At 39.5% G+C, this 20471-nt stretch overlaps 1 protein-coding gene and 1 long non-coding RNA gene across 2 annotated transcripts; both read left to right on the top strand.

Moving 5' to 3' along the window:
* Positions 1–969: 969 nt before the first annotated feature.
* Positions 970–3308, top strand: LOC144539355 (uncharacterized). Its single transcript, XR_013504882.1, has 4 exons — positions 970–1079; positions 1212–1345; positions 2804–2857; positions 2972–3308. It is a non-coding gene; the product is annotated as an uncharacterized LOC144539355 (long non-coding RNA).
* A 2115-nt stretch (positions 3309–5423) lies between these two features.
* Positions 5424–19446, top strand: vamp3 (vesicle-associated membrane protein 3 (cellubrevin)). The gene is made up of 5 exons (XM_071911068.2): positions 5424–5550; positions 10714–10792; positions 15115–15273; positions 16624–16675; positions 17117–19446. Coding segments are annotated over exons 1-5 (309 nt in total). The 5' UTR covers positions 5424–5548; the 3' UTR covers positions 17134–19446.
* The last annotated feature ends 1025 nt before the right edge of the window (positions 19447–20471 follow it).

Raw genomic sequence — 20471 nt, 5'->3', positions numbered from 1 at the left:
TGTAATTTCAGATGATGCTGATGGGATCAGAACTGTGAAACAAACTAATCTCCTCCTCCTATAGGCCCGACTGTTTTGGGACTATCAACAGACTGTATCTACTATATACATATACAGTATACTGTATATCTATATACACACTGTCTTGCACATTCAAGATTACACAAATGCGCCTCTAGGTGGCAGCGTCATCAAGCTGCAAGGCCTATAGGCCTAGAATCCTTGTTTGTGCATATAGACCAAAGTCAGTATTGCCTGTTGCTTCTGAATTCAAATTACATTGTCCTGAAAGGGAAGACTGATAATTGTTTATAGACAGGGTTTAAAATAAAAATACATAATAAATCACCACATCATATTACATCAGTTTTATGACACTGTGACACCAAATTCAAATTCAATGTCAGTTTCAAATTAGTTGAAGAATTTTAAGATGCCCTTTTCACTATTGGGAAAGTCACTCTCACAGTTTGTATCTGTTCCAGATCACTTTAAAATTGTTTATCACTTTAAAATTGTTGGCCTAATCAGTAAAATAATCCACTGGTTCACACATTCTTTGTTACCTTTGTCTTCATGTGATTGCAAAATTTCTAACATATGCTGGCCATGGGCTAACAGGGCCAGTGGCGCAATGGGTGGTGCATCTGACATCACTGAGTCATAGCTCACTATATTGCACAAAAACTTGCTCATCAGTGCATTTGCCAGTAATTCATGGTTTCCAACTGCTGTGGCTTCAAAAGGTAGTATCTACAGTTCTCAGGTTAAACCTATTTTGGAGGAGGAAATTAGAATTGTGATCCCTTCAGCATCATCTGTCATTTCTCTGTCTCTCTCTCACTCATTCCCCCACTCACATTTGCTCTCTCCCCTTTTCTCAGCACAAACACACACACTCCCCGCTGTCCCCTGGGGAATGTTGTTGAGATGGAGGTGGGCGTGGTGATTCCTCAGGTAACACCAAGTGCCAGGAGCCATTAGGGGCACAACACTGTAGTGTGTGAGAGAGTATAGTGAGGATATGGCTGCACCACTGCTGACTGTGATGCTCATGATCAGCTACATCTGTGAGGGAAGTAAGTCATGCAGCCTTTTCTCTACACACACTTGGAAATGACACACCTGCCCACAACTATGTCTCTGATGTTTCAACGCATCAGCTGCCATCTGGTAAAATAATGCATTTGTGTTACCTGTTTGTTTAATAGCACTGCTGAGAAAATCGACAGCGGCTGACTTCCTTCGGCCAATGAGAGAGAAGCGCGCATCAGAGTGTTTTCCTGAAGGCTGCAGTACAGAGATCAACGAGACAGAGGAGCTGATGGAAGCTGACGCAGGCAATGTGAGTTCTGTTATGATTTCACCTGTCGTTATTTGTATTGTACTTCACATTCAGTGCCAATAAAGGATCACCTAAGGCAGAAATGCATGCACCCGAAAACAGATTTTACAGATGTTATTCCTAAGTTATACCTCAGTGTTTGTGGACACACACAACTCTCACTCCTAGAAACTAGAGATCCGAGGGTGTAAGTTGTGCTGTCATCAGGATCTCTGGAAATGCTGCATTAATAATAAATAGTAGACTAATTCTTTGGAGACATGTAGTATTTGTTTGAGGCTCTACATCCAAATGAGCTTTATTTTATTATAGTGCTACCAATGATCAACTAGAAATTATGTCCATATCCTGTGGGTAAAAACCACTCTGAGTGTTTTCAGCATCCGCAAATTCCCAATCCCCATCAGCGAAGGAGCTTCAGGATTAGTTTCCTGTTGTGATCATCAGAGAGTCTTGGCTCTCTTGTCTTTAGGTTTGGAAGAGACTTTCTTCTAGACTTCACAGCCCAAGGACATAGCAATAATATATTAATTATTTTCTGGTTTGGTAGTCCCTTTAAACTCATTCTAAGTCAAGATTTTTACTAAACAACACTGAAAAATATAACTCAATTTTTGGTTATTTTCATGTTTTAACTTCAACTGAAGGATTGCATGGTCCTCTATAGAATGAGGAAATTCTACAAAAATGCAAATTTGCAAAATTGTCAAGCTAAAAACAAGGCTGTTTTTCTTAGTTCTTAAAAAGTTTACATTTTGGAGATACAAGGTTTTCATCCGACACCAGCGATACATAGAGCTCAAATAAGAATTTTGATTATTTTAGGAATTGTTCATACTGAAAATCTTTTGTGTAAGTTCTAATTTTTCAAAACAAAAGTAAATGTCAGTAATCACAGACAATGTCAACAGGAGGATTCTATTTAAAATTGGCCATGGCTCTTTTTGGGCACAGAGAGAGATTTTATCCAAGTGAAACTAAACAACATGAATAAAGACCACTTCCAGAAAATCTGTGTCATTGCATGGACTTAGTGTTGAGAAGCGCTCCTGTGTTCGACAGGGATAAAGTGTAACCTAATCGAGCAAGTCACTGAGGCGTTTACCATCACTGTGCTCTGACATACCAGGCTTGCAATCTGAAGACAAAGTGAAGCCAGGCCATTAACATTGACTTTGTTACTTAGTGCACCTGCTGCAAATATCAGATGACTAGCATGAAAGCCAGCAGAGATGTGGAATGTGATCAACTAGGATTTCAGTCATACTATAGGACATTTAAGTATATGCTGTTCCTTTGTTCTGGATTAAGTCCAGGTATAAACCATTTTCTCATCAATGGAGACCTCCACTGAAAAACATAGTACACAGATACTATTTGAAATCAGAGCCTATATTGTGGTGTATTATGCACTTAGTTTAGATTAAATAATGATTGAATATAACAACTCATTTACAGGAGGAGAGTTCAAACCTGCAGTATACTGGAGGTGCCCAGCAAGTAGTGAACTCAGTAAGTTGTGACAAACATGGTTTGGAAATACAATTATTTTTGTATGCATGAAGTTTATGTTTAAAGCCAGTGCAACACACCCACCTGCCTAAAAACACCTTTGTCTTGCTGTAGCAGCGCCCTGGAAGTGAAGCTGCAGTGGATGAAGGATCTGGGATGTAGCCAAGAGGCAGAGAACAAGAGGACAAGGCTGATGTTGGGTTGAGGGAAACTTTCCCAAAAGCATCCTAGCACCAAACTTAACTTTGTTTAACTGTCTGTGGAAAACAGAGACATTGGTGCTAAAATGCTTTGGGGGAAATTGGATAATCTGATCATGAACAATATGATGTTAAAATTAATTATTTGTTTTGATAATTCATGCAAACTCGGCCTTTCATAATCATCTCTTAATCACTGGTGATGAAGTATGCAACCTTTGAATGCAGGAATTATAAAATTGTAAGGGTGATTTGATGTAAGAATGAACCGAATATCATGCCTTTTCCTGTCTTTTCGGTGGAAATCTTAAAATGCTTGATGATATAAACAACATTGTTAATTTGTTACTTCCAGTCACTACTGTTGTATTTTAGGTATAATACTTAATTAGCCATTAAGTTGGAAATAGAAAAAGTAGGTCTTCATTCTTTTAGTCTAAAATACAATTGTGACTATCTTGTTGACACTTTATTGTGCTTCAATACAGGCCCATATCCAAATGTATACAAAAGGATATTTTTCATTTTGTCAAGAGTTTGATAAGTACATTACTATTTTGTTCATTTTGTATTATTTTAAAACTAGCATATATTAGACCTTTCATGATTCTTATGTACACGTTAAGTCCAGACTAACAGTATCTCTAAAGTGAGTAGACCTTTTAATAAACATTTCAATAAAAGCATATTGTATCCATGTTTGCTCAGTTTGTTTCATTTTGTTTTAAATGGCACATATCTTAAAAAGCATGTTTCTTCACTGACTGCCCTCAAAAGGTTTTAATTCTGAACCAAACTGAGAACTGACAGGATCGTTTCCTATTACTTTGATTTGTACCTATTACGTAAATCTGTATTGTTATAGGCTACTGTTGCACATGTATTTGAGTCCATCATCCAAACAAACTACTGGTTGAAACGGGGATTAGGATTAGTAAAGTTAACCACACTGATTAGCCAAAAGATAATCGTAATTTTTATTACATGCAGCGATTTTCCTGGTGAAACAACTCACTGATTGGCAGGGGGAAATAGCACAGCCTGCATCCTGACCACTAAAATCATCGTTGCTTTCAAGTGTCAAGCGTGTTTTTGAGTGTGTTGACTCTGCATGTGCTCACAGACAAAGAATATCATTGTCCTCCATGTAGATTTTATTTACTCTACAAGTTAACTCATAAACAGGACTTTCCACACACACACACACACACACACACACACACACACACACACACACACACACACACGCATGCACGCACACGCACACACACACACACACACACACACACACACACACACACACACACTTCATACTTCCTCTGAAGAGGGTTTTCAATTAGCCTAAATATACATTTCTTGCCACTAGGATTTTGTCAGTTAATTTGGTACAACACGTCCCGAGTTAATATTCGTAACTGTTAAATATACATTTTAATGTTTTTTGTTCCCATGTCACATGCTGATCACGGGCTTTGCCTTTTTTTGACCCACATAGCTATTAGTGGAGTTTGTTTGCCTAGATCAGTGGTTCTCAACGTGGGGTCCGGGGACCACCAGGGGTCCTTGAGGGGGTTCCAGAGGGTCCCCACCAAATGGATGAATTGTTAAACTTAAGCATTATTTTATTTACGAGAAGTGAACACAATTAGACAATGTAGAAGAATGACTATTTTGGTCATATTTTAACTGTTATCGCTCTGCCTACAATACAGATAGTCATTGAATTCTGGACAAAATCTTATCTAACAATAAAAATATTCTCAGATTTGGGTTCAAGAGACAAAATCTCATGAAATGGGGGTCCGTGGCCCTAACGTGTACTAATTTAGGGGTCCTTGACATGAAAAAGGTTGAGGCAATGAATGGTCAGGGGTGAAAATACACATACAAGACCATAACTCATATATTTAAATGGATAATTTAACGTTGTGACATATTTTCAATTATCAGTTCCCCTTTTTGTCAGAAAGTCTGTTGTTTTGTAGTTCGACAGGCTGCACATGCTACTGTTTCTTTAATGCTGCCTTCAGGTGCTCCTCATAAGCTCCTACTGTAGAATGTTCAAATCATAAATACGACTTCAAGCGTTCTCAGTCGAAAATAATAACAAAATGGACCATGTAATAGAAGCAGTTTTTAATAGATGTTGTTTTATTTTAGAAATCAAGGAGTCTGTGCCACAGCAACAGAACGAAGAGGAGAAACGCTCATTGACCATATAATTGATATTGTACATAATGTATTTGCTAAAAGTTATTCCATACACCATCTTACTGTCACATCTCGGCAAATCGAGTATCGTAGCCCACTTTCCTAGCTGTATTTTGTCGGGTCGTTCTTTTATGTTACGGTTGCCGTGCGATCATATCTTCATTCCCGACAGCACAGGAAGTCAGCGTAATACCCAACGGCAGGAACGGCTTGACACCATTAGCCTAGCCTGCAAACCAGAAACAGCGGTGGACATCGCTTTAGGACATTTCAATTAACTATGTAAGTCCATCATGCATTTACCCAAAGTTATTAAAATCATATGTAGCTAGGTAATCGGTTAAACTTCTCTATGCCTCGTCCTTCAAGTAGTTTGGTTAAATTGGATTACAGAAAAAGCAAACAACGCCCAAAACTTTGCTAGCATGCAACAAGTGGTGGCACAGTTAACAAAGTTAACGTTAACGTAAAGCGGCTAGGTTAGCTAATGCATTAGCTTTCGAGCTTTTCACAGTTTTGGTAACTTCATGTAACGCTAGCCAAGTCAGCGTTTTACTGCTAACTAGTTAGCGAAAACAGAACAGACGTGACAGGCTCGCTTACAGCTGCCAAAACACGACTAAGTTGGACAACAATCATAATGCTAGGAGCCGTTGTTGCTCAGAAGCTAGCTAGCCCAACAACAGGCCAAATATTCCTCCAGCTGGGGTTTATGTTAGCGCTACGTTATTCAGTCCTGGATTGTGGTTAAAATACCAGGCAATGTAAAGCCATTGTAATAATTGTAAGTATCCTTGCATTTGTAGTAAAGTACAGGTAACGGTAACATGTCTGTATAAAACAGGAAATGATAGCTAGCTGTGGGTTGTCTACAGCTGAAGAAGAAAAACAAATCAGGATTTCAATCAACAAGTGGTTCCAGATTGGGAAGTATAGATAATTTTCAAAATCATTATCTAACCATCTTCTTCTATCATTATAAACTGTGTAACTTAAGATTCGTATTTTATGATATGCAGCAAACATAATGCCGTTAGGACCCATTCATCAAGACTGTTGCTCAAGGGAAAATCATTATAGGGAAAACTTCTTCTCTAATACAATTACTCATGTAAATCCTATGACTTTGGACCGTTCACTTTACATCTGTGAACGTGAATAATTTTTCCACAGCTAGAGACATGAGAGAAGAGACTTTCCTGATGTCACCAAGAGATAAGTCTTGGAGCTGCTGTATTCACAGTGAAATGGACTGGTTCATAGTTGTTGGAATTGTAGTCAATTAAAGCTAATTTGATTATACACGCTAAAACATTCTATGTGTCCACAAAGTCAATTCATTTTAAATTGAGAAACTCAAAGTTATGTTACTTGAGGACATCATAATTTAAGTATAAGGGGCTTTGCAGTTAGAAGTCTTGGAAGTCCATTGGCAAATTGGCCATGCGAAACAATAGCAAAATGTGTAACAATCAGGCTACAAAATGAGAGACATCTGAAAAAGATACAAGTTGCAGGTGTGCATCCATACAGTGATATTATAGTTAAAAGTGAATGCTAACAACAGCTGACCAGATTACTATAGTGACCATGCTAACAAAAAAGATGACATTATCTGAACACACAGTTGGTCAGATGAGCAGGGCTCAACACTAGTATTTTTTCACTGGCTCAGAAGGCAAAAGTGAAAATAACCATTTTTTCCAAATTGGCCTACTTAAATTTATGAAAAAGTGGAAATTAATGTTGGCAAATCAGCTACGCCTGCTTTGCCGGCTCTTGTCGTGGGCATCCAGAATGTGTTTACAGTAATTGTTAGTACATTTAAAAATCAATTGGCTGGATTTGCTTTTGTTGGAGATTGTCTACAAAGGATAGAAAACATTCTAGAAATTGATTTATCATTTTCATCCTCAGGAAACGTTTGCTTCCACAACAGATGAACCAGCCTTTTACTTCATACTTGTAATTCCAAGTAGGCCTAGTTGCTACCATTTCCGCTTCACACAACTCTGACTAACTCTAACTGACCAGTCAATTGACCCAAGTCAACATCTTCCTGGCCCTAGGCCTTTGGGCAGTCCGTACTGTTGAACCCTGATCAGTGACTAAATGAGAAAAGTCCCTGGCAAAAAATGGCACATGCTGAGACAAATGAGTGGTAAGTTTAGGAGTGCAATTGGCTACTCTCAGCTGTTATTGGTCAAGAGCTGTGGGCCTCCAATATGGCTGCCAGAGGGCACGTTATATCACCTGAAAGCCCTCTTTTGGGTTAGGGTTTGTAACTTCAAGAGAGATTTGTTCATGTTCACCAATATTGACTTAACTCTCTAAGAACTTATGAATAACATGAATTGTTTTTATTTTGGCCTTTAATATAGGACTAGGAGTCTTCCAAAGCTCACCATAGGTTGCTGCTTGTTTTTAGTGTTCAGTGTAGTGAGAGACACTGGTGTTCATGTGACAAATGGGGATTTGTTCTACTATTGGTGTCATAGCTTATGCTTATGTGGGATAAATTGTTCAGTAAAGAATAAAAGTGTACAAATTGGACAGTAAGAAGGCTTCAGGCCATTTTGCAAGCATTCCAAGTCACATGTACTCTATCACTTTGGTTTGGGTGTTGTCAGTATCTGCCTGTTGGCAGGATTTACGTCATGGATCGTATTCTTCATGAAAAAAAGGAGGTTAGGATTACATGATATCAGTGTACATCAGTGCAGATTCCATCTAGTTGACTGAGATGTGCTCCTGTTTTTGTATTTTAAACACAGACAAGTTGTGTATTCAACATTAACTGACACAGACTAGGACTTTAAGTGAACTATATTGTCTCATTCATAGGTTTAGGCTATAGTTAGGTGGGAAATTAGCAGCAGCCGCCAGCCAAATTCTGGTAAATTTAGGCTCTCTCTGTGATGTTTATATACTCTCCTAGCCAACTTGCAGTCTGGCAAGGGGCTGCCAAGTTTCGGGATGAACCAGCCACTGTGTTTGTTGGACAAATTAGTTTGTTTTCAGCCCTGGCTATACTGCAGTGTATAACAGGACTTGTCATAAATTTTGATACAGAGCTAAAGTATCATAGTCTGCTCCTGTATCTGATTGTATGTTATCTGGTCCATGGTCAATAGCTAGTTTCTCTGTTAAATCCCTATTTAGCTTAAATAGTAATGCAACAGTTATGTTTGTAACTTCATTTGGCCTTTGGAAAGAAAGAGGAAATTTAGCTGGAGAGAATAGAAGGAAGTGTGTCCTTTGAGACTGCAGCGTTCTGCATCCTCACCCGCCAGTGTCCGCTGACTAGTATTGTTTTGAAAGAAATACACTTCTAACATGTGAGCATGTGATATAATTTTCTTTGAATTGGTCCAATCTGAATCAAAGAGGTGCCCTCCAGCTCTACCATGAGAGATTTAACGGTTTAACAGTGTGTGCGTACTGAGTACTGGTCAGGTCAGTTTAGCTGTGGCTTAGGGGACAGTGTGGTTGGCAGCCTCATGCGAGATGAGAGGTGACACGGGGCAGATCTAGTCAACAGTAGAGTGTTAAGAGATTCCTATGCTCTGCTGTATCATTACACTTTCACCACTCTCTGGTTTTCTGGTCATTTAGCCCTTGCTTTTGTTCCATTTTTTCTACCATTTTTTTTGTTCCATTTTTTCTGTTTACTAAAAAGGCATAATAAAATAGCTTGCCCTACACTTGCTTTTCCATTTGGGTGATAGCTCGCCACCTACCTCCTGTGTTGCAGGGAAAGATGAGCTTACCTGAAAGGTTTTGAACATAGTGTGTGGAATGTGTGTGTGTTTGCATTTGAGTGAGTATGCATGGGTGTGCCTGCTTGCTGTGTGCAAAAGCATTTTTGCATGTACCTGTAGAGGAAAAGGAGGGATCCTTGTCCATCTAGAGTTCTCTTGACTACTTTCTATGTGAGCTGAGTCAGTAGCACTAAGTATATACTGGAAGCCATCACACTAATCACTTAGCCTATACTGAGTCACACACTTGTCTAATCCCTACATTTGGCCTAACCACCTTCAACTCACCCTCCCAATTTCAACTATGCTATCCATTTTCTTTCCTAGGGCAATGCTGTCTCTAGCCAGAAGGTGGCAGCAACAAACCACTGTAGCAAACAGGGCTATTGGGACAAGGGTGCAAATTTAGTCTAACAATGCCAAGTTGATACTGTCCTTATGAAGAACAATCTTCCCAAGTTGTCATGGAGGGAAAGAATGTAAGAAGAACACAAGCACAGAGAAGCATCCTTACAGTTTGAGTTTGGCTGTGAGCTTGATGTTGCATGCAAGACTCACAGCTGTTCATTTTCCCATCTGTTTCACTCAGCTCTGTACTATAGACTGTTGCACTATGATGCATTGTGAATCCTCCGTTCTCATGTTCTTTTGATTTGGAATCATAATTCAGCCATTAGATATAACATCAGGTATGCGTCATGGCAAACACAAGAATGCACAAAAACTTAGGCCTATAGAAGGAGTATTCCTCTGCTGTTTCTTTACATAGTCAGAATGTAGCTTATCATGATTTTGATCCTAGACTCATACCACACCAAATATTGAAAACTGAATCAAAGTACATAACATAATAATCAATAATTTGAAAATATAGCAATCAAAACGGCAGACTTAATAATAATTTAAAAAAAGACCATTGAAGGTGGATGAAGCTACTGCTTCTAGCCTAATCCTGATTATTATGGTGGTTGTTCTTGTAACATTGGCTTCTTAATTAATAATTAATAAAATGTGTACCTGTAGCCTACAGGCAATTAAACATAAATGCATGTGACTATATTTATTTATATCATAATTGTATAATTTAGGTCTGGACTAATTGTTGCTGCCCTGAATCCCTGGAGTATAAATCAAGTTGTACATAAGAAAAAAAACTGAAAGTTGTTGAAGGCTAATTTTTTGACATTTCTTTTTTCCATGTTTTTTCCAGAAATGTATGGAAAAAAGCTCTGTCAATAGCTCTGTGTGCATTCATCTGTTATTTTACAATGGCCTTGAATGTGACTCGGGCAATCAAAACTGAGGACCAGAACTATCTGTTTTATGGCAATAAATCACGCCCTATTATAGTAAAGTGTTTCATCATAACTTTGGTTAGACTACAGTGCAATAAAAATGGATGTGTGCAACTGCTGTTAGACTGTTTGCTTCCACTTTTTAATAGTCTAGGCTTCCAGCAATACAAATACATTGTGAGGTTAGTACAATTACAGGAAGTGCAGTGGATCCCTGCAAGTTCATGATGTGAATCTTTTTTTTATTTTTATTTTTATTTTTTTTTGCAACTGTTGATCATATGTGTATTAATAATAGTTTTTGATGGGGGATTAAGTTACTTGAGATGCAAAGTAAATTTCAGAGACATTTGACATGAGGCTAATATCTTATCTCATCATTCTACCAGGTCTACCGTCGGTCCAGAAGGTTCTGGCATGGCGCCGGGAAACCGCCGCTTGCAGCAGACCCAGGCCCAGGTGGATGAGGTACGGTGCCTTTAACCTTGATTACTGACCCCCAAGGTCCAGGTAACATTGTTTTAACCTGGGGCTGGGCGATATGGCCAAAAATATTATCACAATGTATTTTGAGTTTGAAGAGTATTCTGCTTAGGACTAAACCATGAAGAAACCAGAAAGTTAATTATTTCAACATTCAAATTGACTCAACAAGGCAATACAAACCAAGCTATAACATAGGCTTCTTATATTACTCAGCAAAAAATAGGCATGTAAGTAAAACAAAGGGAGGAAATTAACTCCTACAGTGTGATTCCTGTCACATTTAAATGCATAAGTTTCAAACATCTCTTTCGCAAATATATATAACTGTTGCTTGGCCCAAGGCCCATCTGTCCACCAAATCTAATGGATCTGTTTTTGAGATATCCTTCTGACAGACAGACAGACAAACAAACAGGGCGATAACAACCAACTTTACACAAATTAAAAATAAACATGTTGTGGAACTTAAACTAGTTGCACAGAGGCATTGGCAATTTCCTGTTTCTCTTAAACGCATGATTGTTTCTTAGGCTGAACTCCAGCATTGCTGGCAGTCGAAGGACCACCAACAGGTTGGCTAGTGTTCAAGGGACAACTGAGGCTAGCAAGATAACGCAAACTCATACTGTCTGTGTGCTCTGTGGGATGGTACCTTACGATGGAAGAGGTTGGCGGTGTTTCCAGTCATGGTTAATGCAAGCCGTCAACATTTTTTGCATAGAGTGTTGCTCTGTGGTTTTCAGACTTGAGATAGCCAAACCCTTTCCATATGATAGAGGTTCTCTGACCTTTCTTCGCCAAAATCTCTTTGCCTTTAGAGGCTACTCCTTTGTGGTCGCTGTCATTGTTGCTTTCCTTCTCCAGCCTGCTCATTTTATGTCTTGCTAATTTAGATTCACTTATCACCATTTATTGTATTATCTTCTCCGGTAACTCAACAAGCATGGCCACTCTGTCATGTTGTTGAGAGTGGGTGTGTACCTCAGCAACATGCAAGCTTATTTTTGCTGTCTGATTGGCTGTTGGTGTTATGCTTGTCTACGCCCCGAAGGCTATTACTGCTAAGTGATTGGCTGGTTGTGTAGTGCGTCTGTGCCCCAAGCCTGTTTTTGTTTGCGTGATTAGCTGTTTGTATTGCACGTTTCTGTGTAGGTTGAGAAAAATGGGTGCCATAAATTATAGAAGTTTATCATCATTATTGTGACAAATTGAAATAATTATCAAGATCGTTTTATCGGCCAGCTCATACTACCCTGTGACCCAGACCCTGGTCCTTATTTTCCCCAGACTACCTACAAACTAGCAGTTCAGTCAGTACCCACTAGCTTCAGATCTGGAACAGGTAGTTGGGTAGAGAAGGAATTGGAATGGAAAGAATGAAAACCAAATCAGAGCCAGACCAAAAATTTTCCCTTTACCTCCCTCTGCCAGTCCCTTGTTAAGCCTACGCAGTCGCTTTCTGGCTCTTATATAATCACTGGCAGAGGCCTGTCAGCAATGTTACTGTTATAAGCAGGATGTGCTCTGTCCATGAGTCTGTATAGTTGCCAGGACTAATATGGATACATGCAGAGATATAGCCTATATTGATTACACACATACATGTAGGTTCAGACACACATTCTTTAGAAAGAGCAACTTCAAGACACACCGTTAACCACCTTTCCCAAAGTTCCTCATTCTCTCACCTAACCCCCTTTTCGCTTATCATTGAACTCCACCCTTATGCCTCTCTTTCCTCTCTCCCTCATCCACTCTGTGTGACAGCCTTGCCCCGTGGCTTGATGTCTGTCTCTAGCAGAGACTTACATAATCCCTGGCAGTGTCATGAAGCACCACAATCTTTAATCAGTAGCAGCAAGCTAGTTCTCTGCCGCCAGGTATCGGTTTACATGCCAGAGTACATTCACAGAAACCCAGTGTGTTCTTCTCCTTTACTGTGAGACTATTCAACAAAAAACATAATGTCAGAAAAAAATGGCTGCCAACTTTTCGCTCTTCCTCTGGCCTCTTTCTCAATCCCATCCGCTGTTCTCCCTCTCTCTTTCTCAGTTGAGGATAGCCCCTCCTACACAGAACTTTAACCTCAGCATGTCACACAAAGCTTCTGATTGGCTGCCAGGTGCTTATGTAATCACCATCTCTATGGTTATGTAAGACCCACATGGACCCACACACTCCTCGTCCCCGCCCTGCTGTTCTGTCTGAGAGGAGGGGCAATAGCCGGGTTTGTGGATCAGTGGAACATATGGGTTATATGTATCTTGTAAGAGTGTGTGTGTGTGTCTGTCTGTCTGTCTCCGGGCAAATTCGGTTGTTATTAAACTGAGGTGTGTGTCTCATTGTGTGATTCTGCTTAGCAGAATCTGTTACGCAGATGACACACAGTTATATGACACGCAGTTATATGTCCCTCTTCAAACCAACAACCCAGCAGCCTTGATAATCTGTTTGCCTGCCTCAGTGATGTTAACTGTTGGCTGTCCCAAAACGTTTTAAAATTCAACGACGATAAGTCTGAGGTCATAGTCGTTGGTCCCACTAATTCTACCAGCCTGCTTCACAGTAAGCTTGGTTCCCTGACCAAAAACATTAAGCAATCTGCTAGAAATCTTGGGGTTATTTTTGATGCAGATCTCTGTTTTGATGCTCAAGTGAAAAATGTTGTCCAGTAATGCTTTTTTCAACTAAAAAAAATCTCCAAAATCAGATAATTCCTGTCTCCTACTGATTTACATAAGGTCATACATGCATTTATTTTCTCCCACCTCGAATACTGCAATGCACTTTATGCCGGCATCAGTCAGAGCTCCCTTCACCGACTCCAACTGGTACAGAACGCTGCTGCCTGGATTTTAACTGGCACTAAGAGATATGAACATATTACTCCGGTACTTGCCAACTTATACTGGCTGCCTGTTGTATTCCGCATTGATTTTAAAATTCTACTTATCACTTTTAAAGCATTAAATGGCCTTGCTCCAAATTACATCAAGAACTTATTAACCCCCTATGTGCCTGGGCGTTCACTTAGATCGGTGGATAGGGCTCTGCTGGTTATTCCTAGGTCTCGGCTAGTGACCAAAGGTGACCGGGCCTTTGCTGTTAGAGCCCCCAAACTGTGGAACAGTCTGCTTATCGAGATCAGACAGGCAACATCTTTAGTGTCTTTTAAATCTCTTCTTAAAACATTCTTTTATCGGAAAGCTTTTATGAATGTTTGATATGTTGCTGTGTTTTATTATCCCACTTTTGACAGTCTATATTTTTGGGTAACTTCATTTTATTCCCCTCTGTTTCATTATCTCTGTTTGTTTTTCTTTTGTTTTTAATTGTTGTTTTTTAATTCTTTTTGTTAAGCACTTTGTAACTTTGTTAAGAAAAGTGCTATATAAATAAAGTTTTATTATTATTATAAGGTGTTGTCTTCCTCCGCTGAGGGCTTTGTTATGTAACATCATTGAGGTTATTTTAGACCTACAGCATTGTTGTCCTCATGCTGTGTTTGTATTGATGCATCGCCAATCTATTTTTCTCTGTTCTCTATTAATTCTAGGAGAATAGCTTAAACGCCCCATGTAATGAAAAACATTTTTTTTTTTACCTTTTTGCCAATGTTGCTGGACTTAATGTTCACCTATTCACCTATCAGGCCAAAAAAATTAAAAATATATAAAAAATTAACTGACCATCTCTTTCCAGCAAGCAGCACATTTCTGTTGATGACTCATCCTGCACTCAGGGGCGTATACAAAAATTTCATCCAATTAAATTTTGATACGTTGGAATTATTCTCCCCACCCCCCGCTATATTTTTCTAGCATGCAAGCTAAGTTCAGCTAGCAACATGGGAGGAAGGTGTGTCTTTGGCTGCACTTCACCTAAAACTCTTTTCCTAGACGGGGGGGGCGATGGAGGCGGAGAATATTCCTCCACAACTGACTGCTGTCCATGTTTGATCTGAGCGGGTTTGACGTTGACACAACCACTTCCTCGATATTCAAAGCCCATTCAAGTCCCTCCTGTTGACGCTTCCTGCCATAACTTTTGTTTCATTTGGAAATACATCAATACACGGAAGCACATCATGCTCTCCATGCCACTTCATGGGGTCTTTAATATCAGACCCTGGCTAAGATGAAACAAAACTAATTCAGGTGGGGATTTATGTATACTGTTTGAGTTCTAGTCAGCATTGCCCAATGTTTGGATGCTTACACCAAGGGACAGAAAAGTAAGTAAAGTGATGACATTAAATCAGGCAGCTCTATGACACATGGTCCATTGTATTTGTGTGTGTGTAGGTGGTGGACATTATGCGTGTCAATGTGGACAAAGTGCTGGAGCGTGACCAGAAGCTGTCTGAGCTGGATGACAGAGCAGACGCACTGCAGGCCGGAGCCTCCCAGTTCGAGACCAGCGCCGCCAAGCTCAAGAGGAAGTACTGGTGGAAGAACTGCAAGGTGCCTAAACACATGCAACAACAACAATATGGCCCACAAAACACACACTTTTCCCCATTGTAAATTAAAATATGTCTAACTGAACTGACCTATAACTGAACCGACCTATACCAAGGGCTGGGTACCGAATGTCGATACACTGGCACAGACCGCATCAGGTTTGGTACCACCAAGTCCAGCTAGACGCACAGTAGTTCCTTAAAGTTAGACTTAGAAGTAATACTTATAGGCTATGCGGTCTGGATCATTTATTAACATCACTGACATGCAATGCAACATTACTGAATTACTTTACCAACGTTGTCATGCAATAATAATCCCATCTGGACAGGGATATGTTCATTCTGGACAGGATAAAATTCCTGTGGTTTTGAGATAAAAAATAACCAATCACCAGACCTCCCCTGGTGGTACTCATGCAGTATGGAGAGGGGGAAATCCGGGACAAAGCACCAAATCTGGGGACTATCTGGAAAAACAGGAATGTCTGGCCACCCTAAACTAGCATGGTAATCACATTAAAAGTTAACATATTAATATACAGGAAAAACTGTAAAAACCTTTTTTTTTTTAGTATTCTCCATTTGACAAATGCTGAGCCAATATTAATCCAGTGCGGGGACGTTCCTGCACCATTTCTTAGTTGTACGTGGAGGATCAGTAGATGTAGAGTCTGACATCCTTACGGCTAACATTTTCTTTTTACATGGTCAGTTTCCAACTTCACTTTTGCCATCTCTGCCACCACAGGTGTCCTGCCCCCCTGCTTACTTATACACTCACCTGGAGCTGTTGCACTTCGCCCCACCACCCCCTCCACAACACAGGGGCTTATTCATAAAACTTAATGGCAGGTCGCGTGATGTTAGGGGCATGTACTGTCACAGTAGGGTGTTTTCTCATTCCTAAACGTGAAATACCGGGTCGTTATTAGCGTTAATGTTTTCCCCGTACTCCACCTGCTTTAGTCAGATGGTATATTGTAGAAATTAATATTAACTAATGAAAATAAATTTCAATTTATTTAAAAAGTCAATGGATAAAGTTACATTGTGTCCCAGTGCATTAATTATCATTGGACACACGTGAAAGTGTTTAATATATATGACTCACACTGGCTTTGCAATTATTAATTTCTGAAGTCTTCTCTGCTGTTCTGACACGTCTTTGTGGTCCATTGCACTGACACACAGGTTAAATATGTAAAGCTTAATTGACATGTTGGTTTTGATTGGCTGTCACCCGGCTACAGCTGAGGATAGACAGCGGTAATCTGGCTCATTCACAGCTGTGGTGAATTTATGAATTGACACGTGTAGCACTGATTTGCTGTGCTTTTGTCCCTTGCAGATGTGGGCCATCCTGATAGCTGTCATAATTATCATCGTGGTCATCATCGTTAGTGAGTACAAAAACCTGTGGTTAGAAGTTTGGAGATTGGCTTTGCTTGTTTCAGGATTGTAACACTATTTGAAGTGGATTAGTTTTACTGGGGGATATCCTGTAAGGTCGATTTTATTTGCAGTGTGTGTAATTCCAGAGGACCAGTTGTACAGGATAAAGGATCTCTGATTTCCCTCAGATTACTGCTCATAACCCGTATGTAAAACATCATGATCTGCACGTCCACTTTTTGTCATGAGGATTGTTGAAAACATCAGATAATTTGCCTTGTTTTTTTACTGTCCAAAATTTCGGACATGGCAGATTGGTGCTAGATTAAAAGTACAGATGCCGTTGGTAATAATTACAGTTACAATACGTCCCCCAGTAAAACTAATCCAGTTCAAATAAGTCTTATATCTAAATATGCGTACTAATCTACCCCTTCCTTCATTCTCAGTTTGGAATTATTCGTAAAGCAGTAGCAACAGGAAGAGGAGGAGTGGAGGAAATGATGAAGAAGAGGAGAGGAGCAAAGTAATTAATATCTCAGTGGAAGAGGTCATATGGTTACTGCCTACTGAGCTCCACACCAACTTTCTCTCCTGCAAGGGGTCTTCATTCCTAGTCCTGGATTACTGTGTGTATGTGTGTGTGTGTGTGTGTGTGTACACAGGTGGGTCTGTTTTAAAAAGGGTTGTCACAATACCACGATTTTACCCTGCAGGACTATACCATAACAAGTATCACAAATGCAACTAGAATCACAATGCCATGCCACGTGCCAAAGAATACAGAAAACTACTCGTACAGGAACAGGTTGATAAGTTAACTTGGAAAGTAAACCGGTTCTTCAGGGTGGAGTTTAACTTCTTTCCTAGTAAAGATTTTAATCATTTGACACCATGATGTTTTAGTAACATTGAGGTATTGTGCAACCTAGGTTCCAGCCTATCTACTGTATGATAGTATGGGTATAATCAGCTGAGACTGTATGACAGAGCATATATATATATATATATATACACACACACACACACACACACACACACGCTTTGGCCTTGGGACTAGAAGTGAAGAATACTGTTGTGAACTCTCCTCAACATGTATTTTCTTTTTTATGTTTTTATTAAATAGCCATTGATTTTGTGTGCCAGGCTAAGACAAGTGCCTTTGTGATATGCTGTTTGTTTTTGTTAGTCTTCACTGTAGCAGTAATCCTACATATCAAGTAAGTGATCCCCCTTTCCAACACATATACACACTCACTCTTCAGTTTCCCACCGATATTTTGGTCAAATCTTAAATAATTTCTGTATAATCGTAAAAACATGCTTGTGAAATATTTTGTGAATGGTTACAGTTGACCTGTGAATGGTGGGATAAAACGGCCTATTTTATTTATGCACAAAGTGGAATACTGATTGCGTTCTGTGTATAAAATGTGAGGTTTTACATTGAATAATGAGGCTTTTCATTGGCCACCTCACGTGAAAAAGCTTACCAGGGACAGGATATTGAATCATTACCACCTGATCATAACTGTCCATGGCCATCCTCCTTTGAGGCCGGATTTGCTGTACAGTATAAGATAGTATAAGCTTGCTTTTAGAGATCTACCTATGCTCCCTTACAGCCTCACAAGGGCTATAGAGAAACTGTCTTGTACCAAGTTTGCCTTTGATTGTGAATGATATCCAAGCACAAAACGGTAAGAAGATATAGCTTTAGATAGCTGCCTTAATTAAGTTTCTCCATTGGAGAACAGCCAAAATATACCCAAACCTTATGATACATTTATCCCAGCCAGTCTAACAATAGTGCCTCTGAATGCTCTCTGTCCACGCAAATATAGGGCAGCTTGCTTTGGACAGATGAGCTTATTCATCTTTAATAAAGTCTGGTGTGTCTCTCCACACTGGCACTTATTCCATCACTAAGTCTAATGCTATTTTAATTTGATTTATGTTGAAATTTCTTTTTTTTCCCCCATTAATAAAAACTTTGTGTCAACTAGTATTAGTAGCGCTAATCTTAGGAGAGACTATATTGTGTTTTTTTGTGTTGATCTGTGTGTGGGGGGGTGCTTACTATAGGCAGTACTGCTGCTGAGCATCGTGGGTGTTTGAGTTTGGAGGAGAGATTTCAATAGGCAAAGTCAGTGTGTAATACAACATACCAACACTGGATGATTGCATACCCTGCTGTTGCTTACAACTTATTAAAAGTATATACATAAAGAAAACTATTGAAAACTTTTTGGGAGTACTTTGCCTCTATGGGTTTGATTTTAGTCCCTCCAGGTTTTCACTTTTTCTGTGATTATTACGACCAAAACTCTTGATTTTACATTTTGCAGCAGTTTGCAAGGCAACTAGCAGTTTTTTGTGTTAATTTACCATCAAAGTGCCATGGATGACTTAGATAACTAGCTGTGATTGTTGAAATTAAATTAACACTAACTCAAGTATGGATCCCTTCCAGTGACGCCTTTTAATAGAATATAGATGTAATTGTAGCCACAAAAAAAAGGTCTTTTATTCTGCAATATTTACAAAGGCATCTCAAAAGGATTTCACAGGCCCAGTGGTCCCGGGCCACACTTTTATCACAGATGTATGGAATTGTCATCATCTTCTCCTGTCTACACCAGAAATGTTAGACCCAGTAACTGCCAAGCCTTGCCTATGTCTACCTTCTCATCAGAGTGTATATTGGAAATAAGTGCAATTCTACTCTGGCCCTAAATGCCTTTTGCTTGAATAAAACTGATTTAACTTTTATCACAAAGCCTTGTCTGTGAGTTTGTTTTTTCATCTGTGACAGAATGGGTGTCAGAGGATTCTCTTCCCACAGCAACTGAGGAGCTCAATGTCTCACAACCAATCTTTGTCCATTTTAATAGAAATCAAAGTTATCCGTGTTTCCTCCATTGGAGTCTGATATAGCTGTACCTCCTCCTCCCTGGTCCGAGGACAAGCTCCAGTGTGATGCCCAGACTGCTGAACAGGTTATTGACTGTCAGCTGTCCTCCACCAAGGAACTGCTTGACACCAAGGCAAAGAAAAGGTCGTAAAAGGTTGTGACCAAACCAGTTATTTTATGAACCCAGTTACACTGATCCTAGTTATTTGTTCCAAAAACATTCCACCAGGAGAAGGGTAGCGATCTGTTTTAACCAGTTGCCAGTACCTGTTGCCTCAATAGCTTCCTCCTGTGTGCTGTCGACCTATTTGACAAGCCCCTTGAGACCCAGCAGCACCTACAAACCTACACAATATGAGGACTCCTCACCGCTGAATAGAGCTTTCTATAAACCTTGCCACTGTCGCTATTAACATGGTATTTCTTCTTATCCAAACAAGCACTACTACAATGCCTGCATTGTATTTCATGTGTATTTCAGTTCTTTACATCCAGCACATGACACTTTTCAGTCACAGTTCTGCAAATGTGCATAATTCTTTGTAATATATATATATATATTTTTGCCATACTTTATATTTATGTCTATACTTGCAGTGATACTGTATGCCACACTGCTTGTATGGACACAGCTACAGAAATTTGAAAGTATATGTGCAGTGATATCTATAGTCTACTCTGCATAATATGTATTGAATTGTCCTTTTAAATGTGTGTGAGGTCATATTGTTCTTGTACTATCTGTGTCAGTATGTACTGTTACACCCTGTAAATAGTCATTATGTCACCCAGACAAATTATGGTCCTTTATTGTGCCTGGAAATTGCCTTTTCAATTTACAACTGTTCCACTCTTTTATGTCGGTTTCAGTTTCTGGAGTTGGATCATTG

This window comes from Centroberyx gerrardi, chromosome 5, assembly GCF_048128805.1.
Source record: "Centroberyx gerrardi isolate f3 chromosome 5, fCenGer3.hap1.cur.20231027, whole genome shotgun sequence".
In the NCBI taxonomy this organism is placed as follows: domain Eukaryota; kingdom Metazoa; phylum Chordata; class Actinopteri; order Beryciformes; family Berycidae; genus Centroberyx; species Centroberyx gerrardi.
Note: the sequence above shows the minus strand (reverse complement) of the source record. Positions and strands in the feature narration are given on the sequence as shown.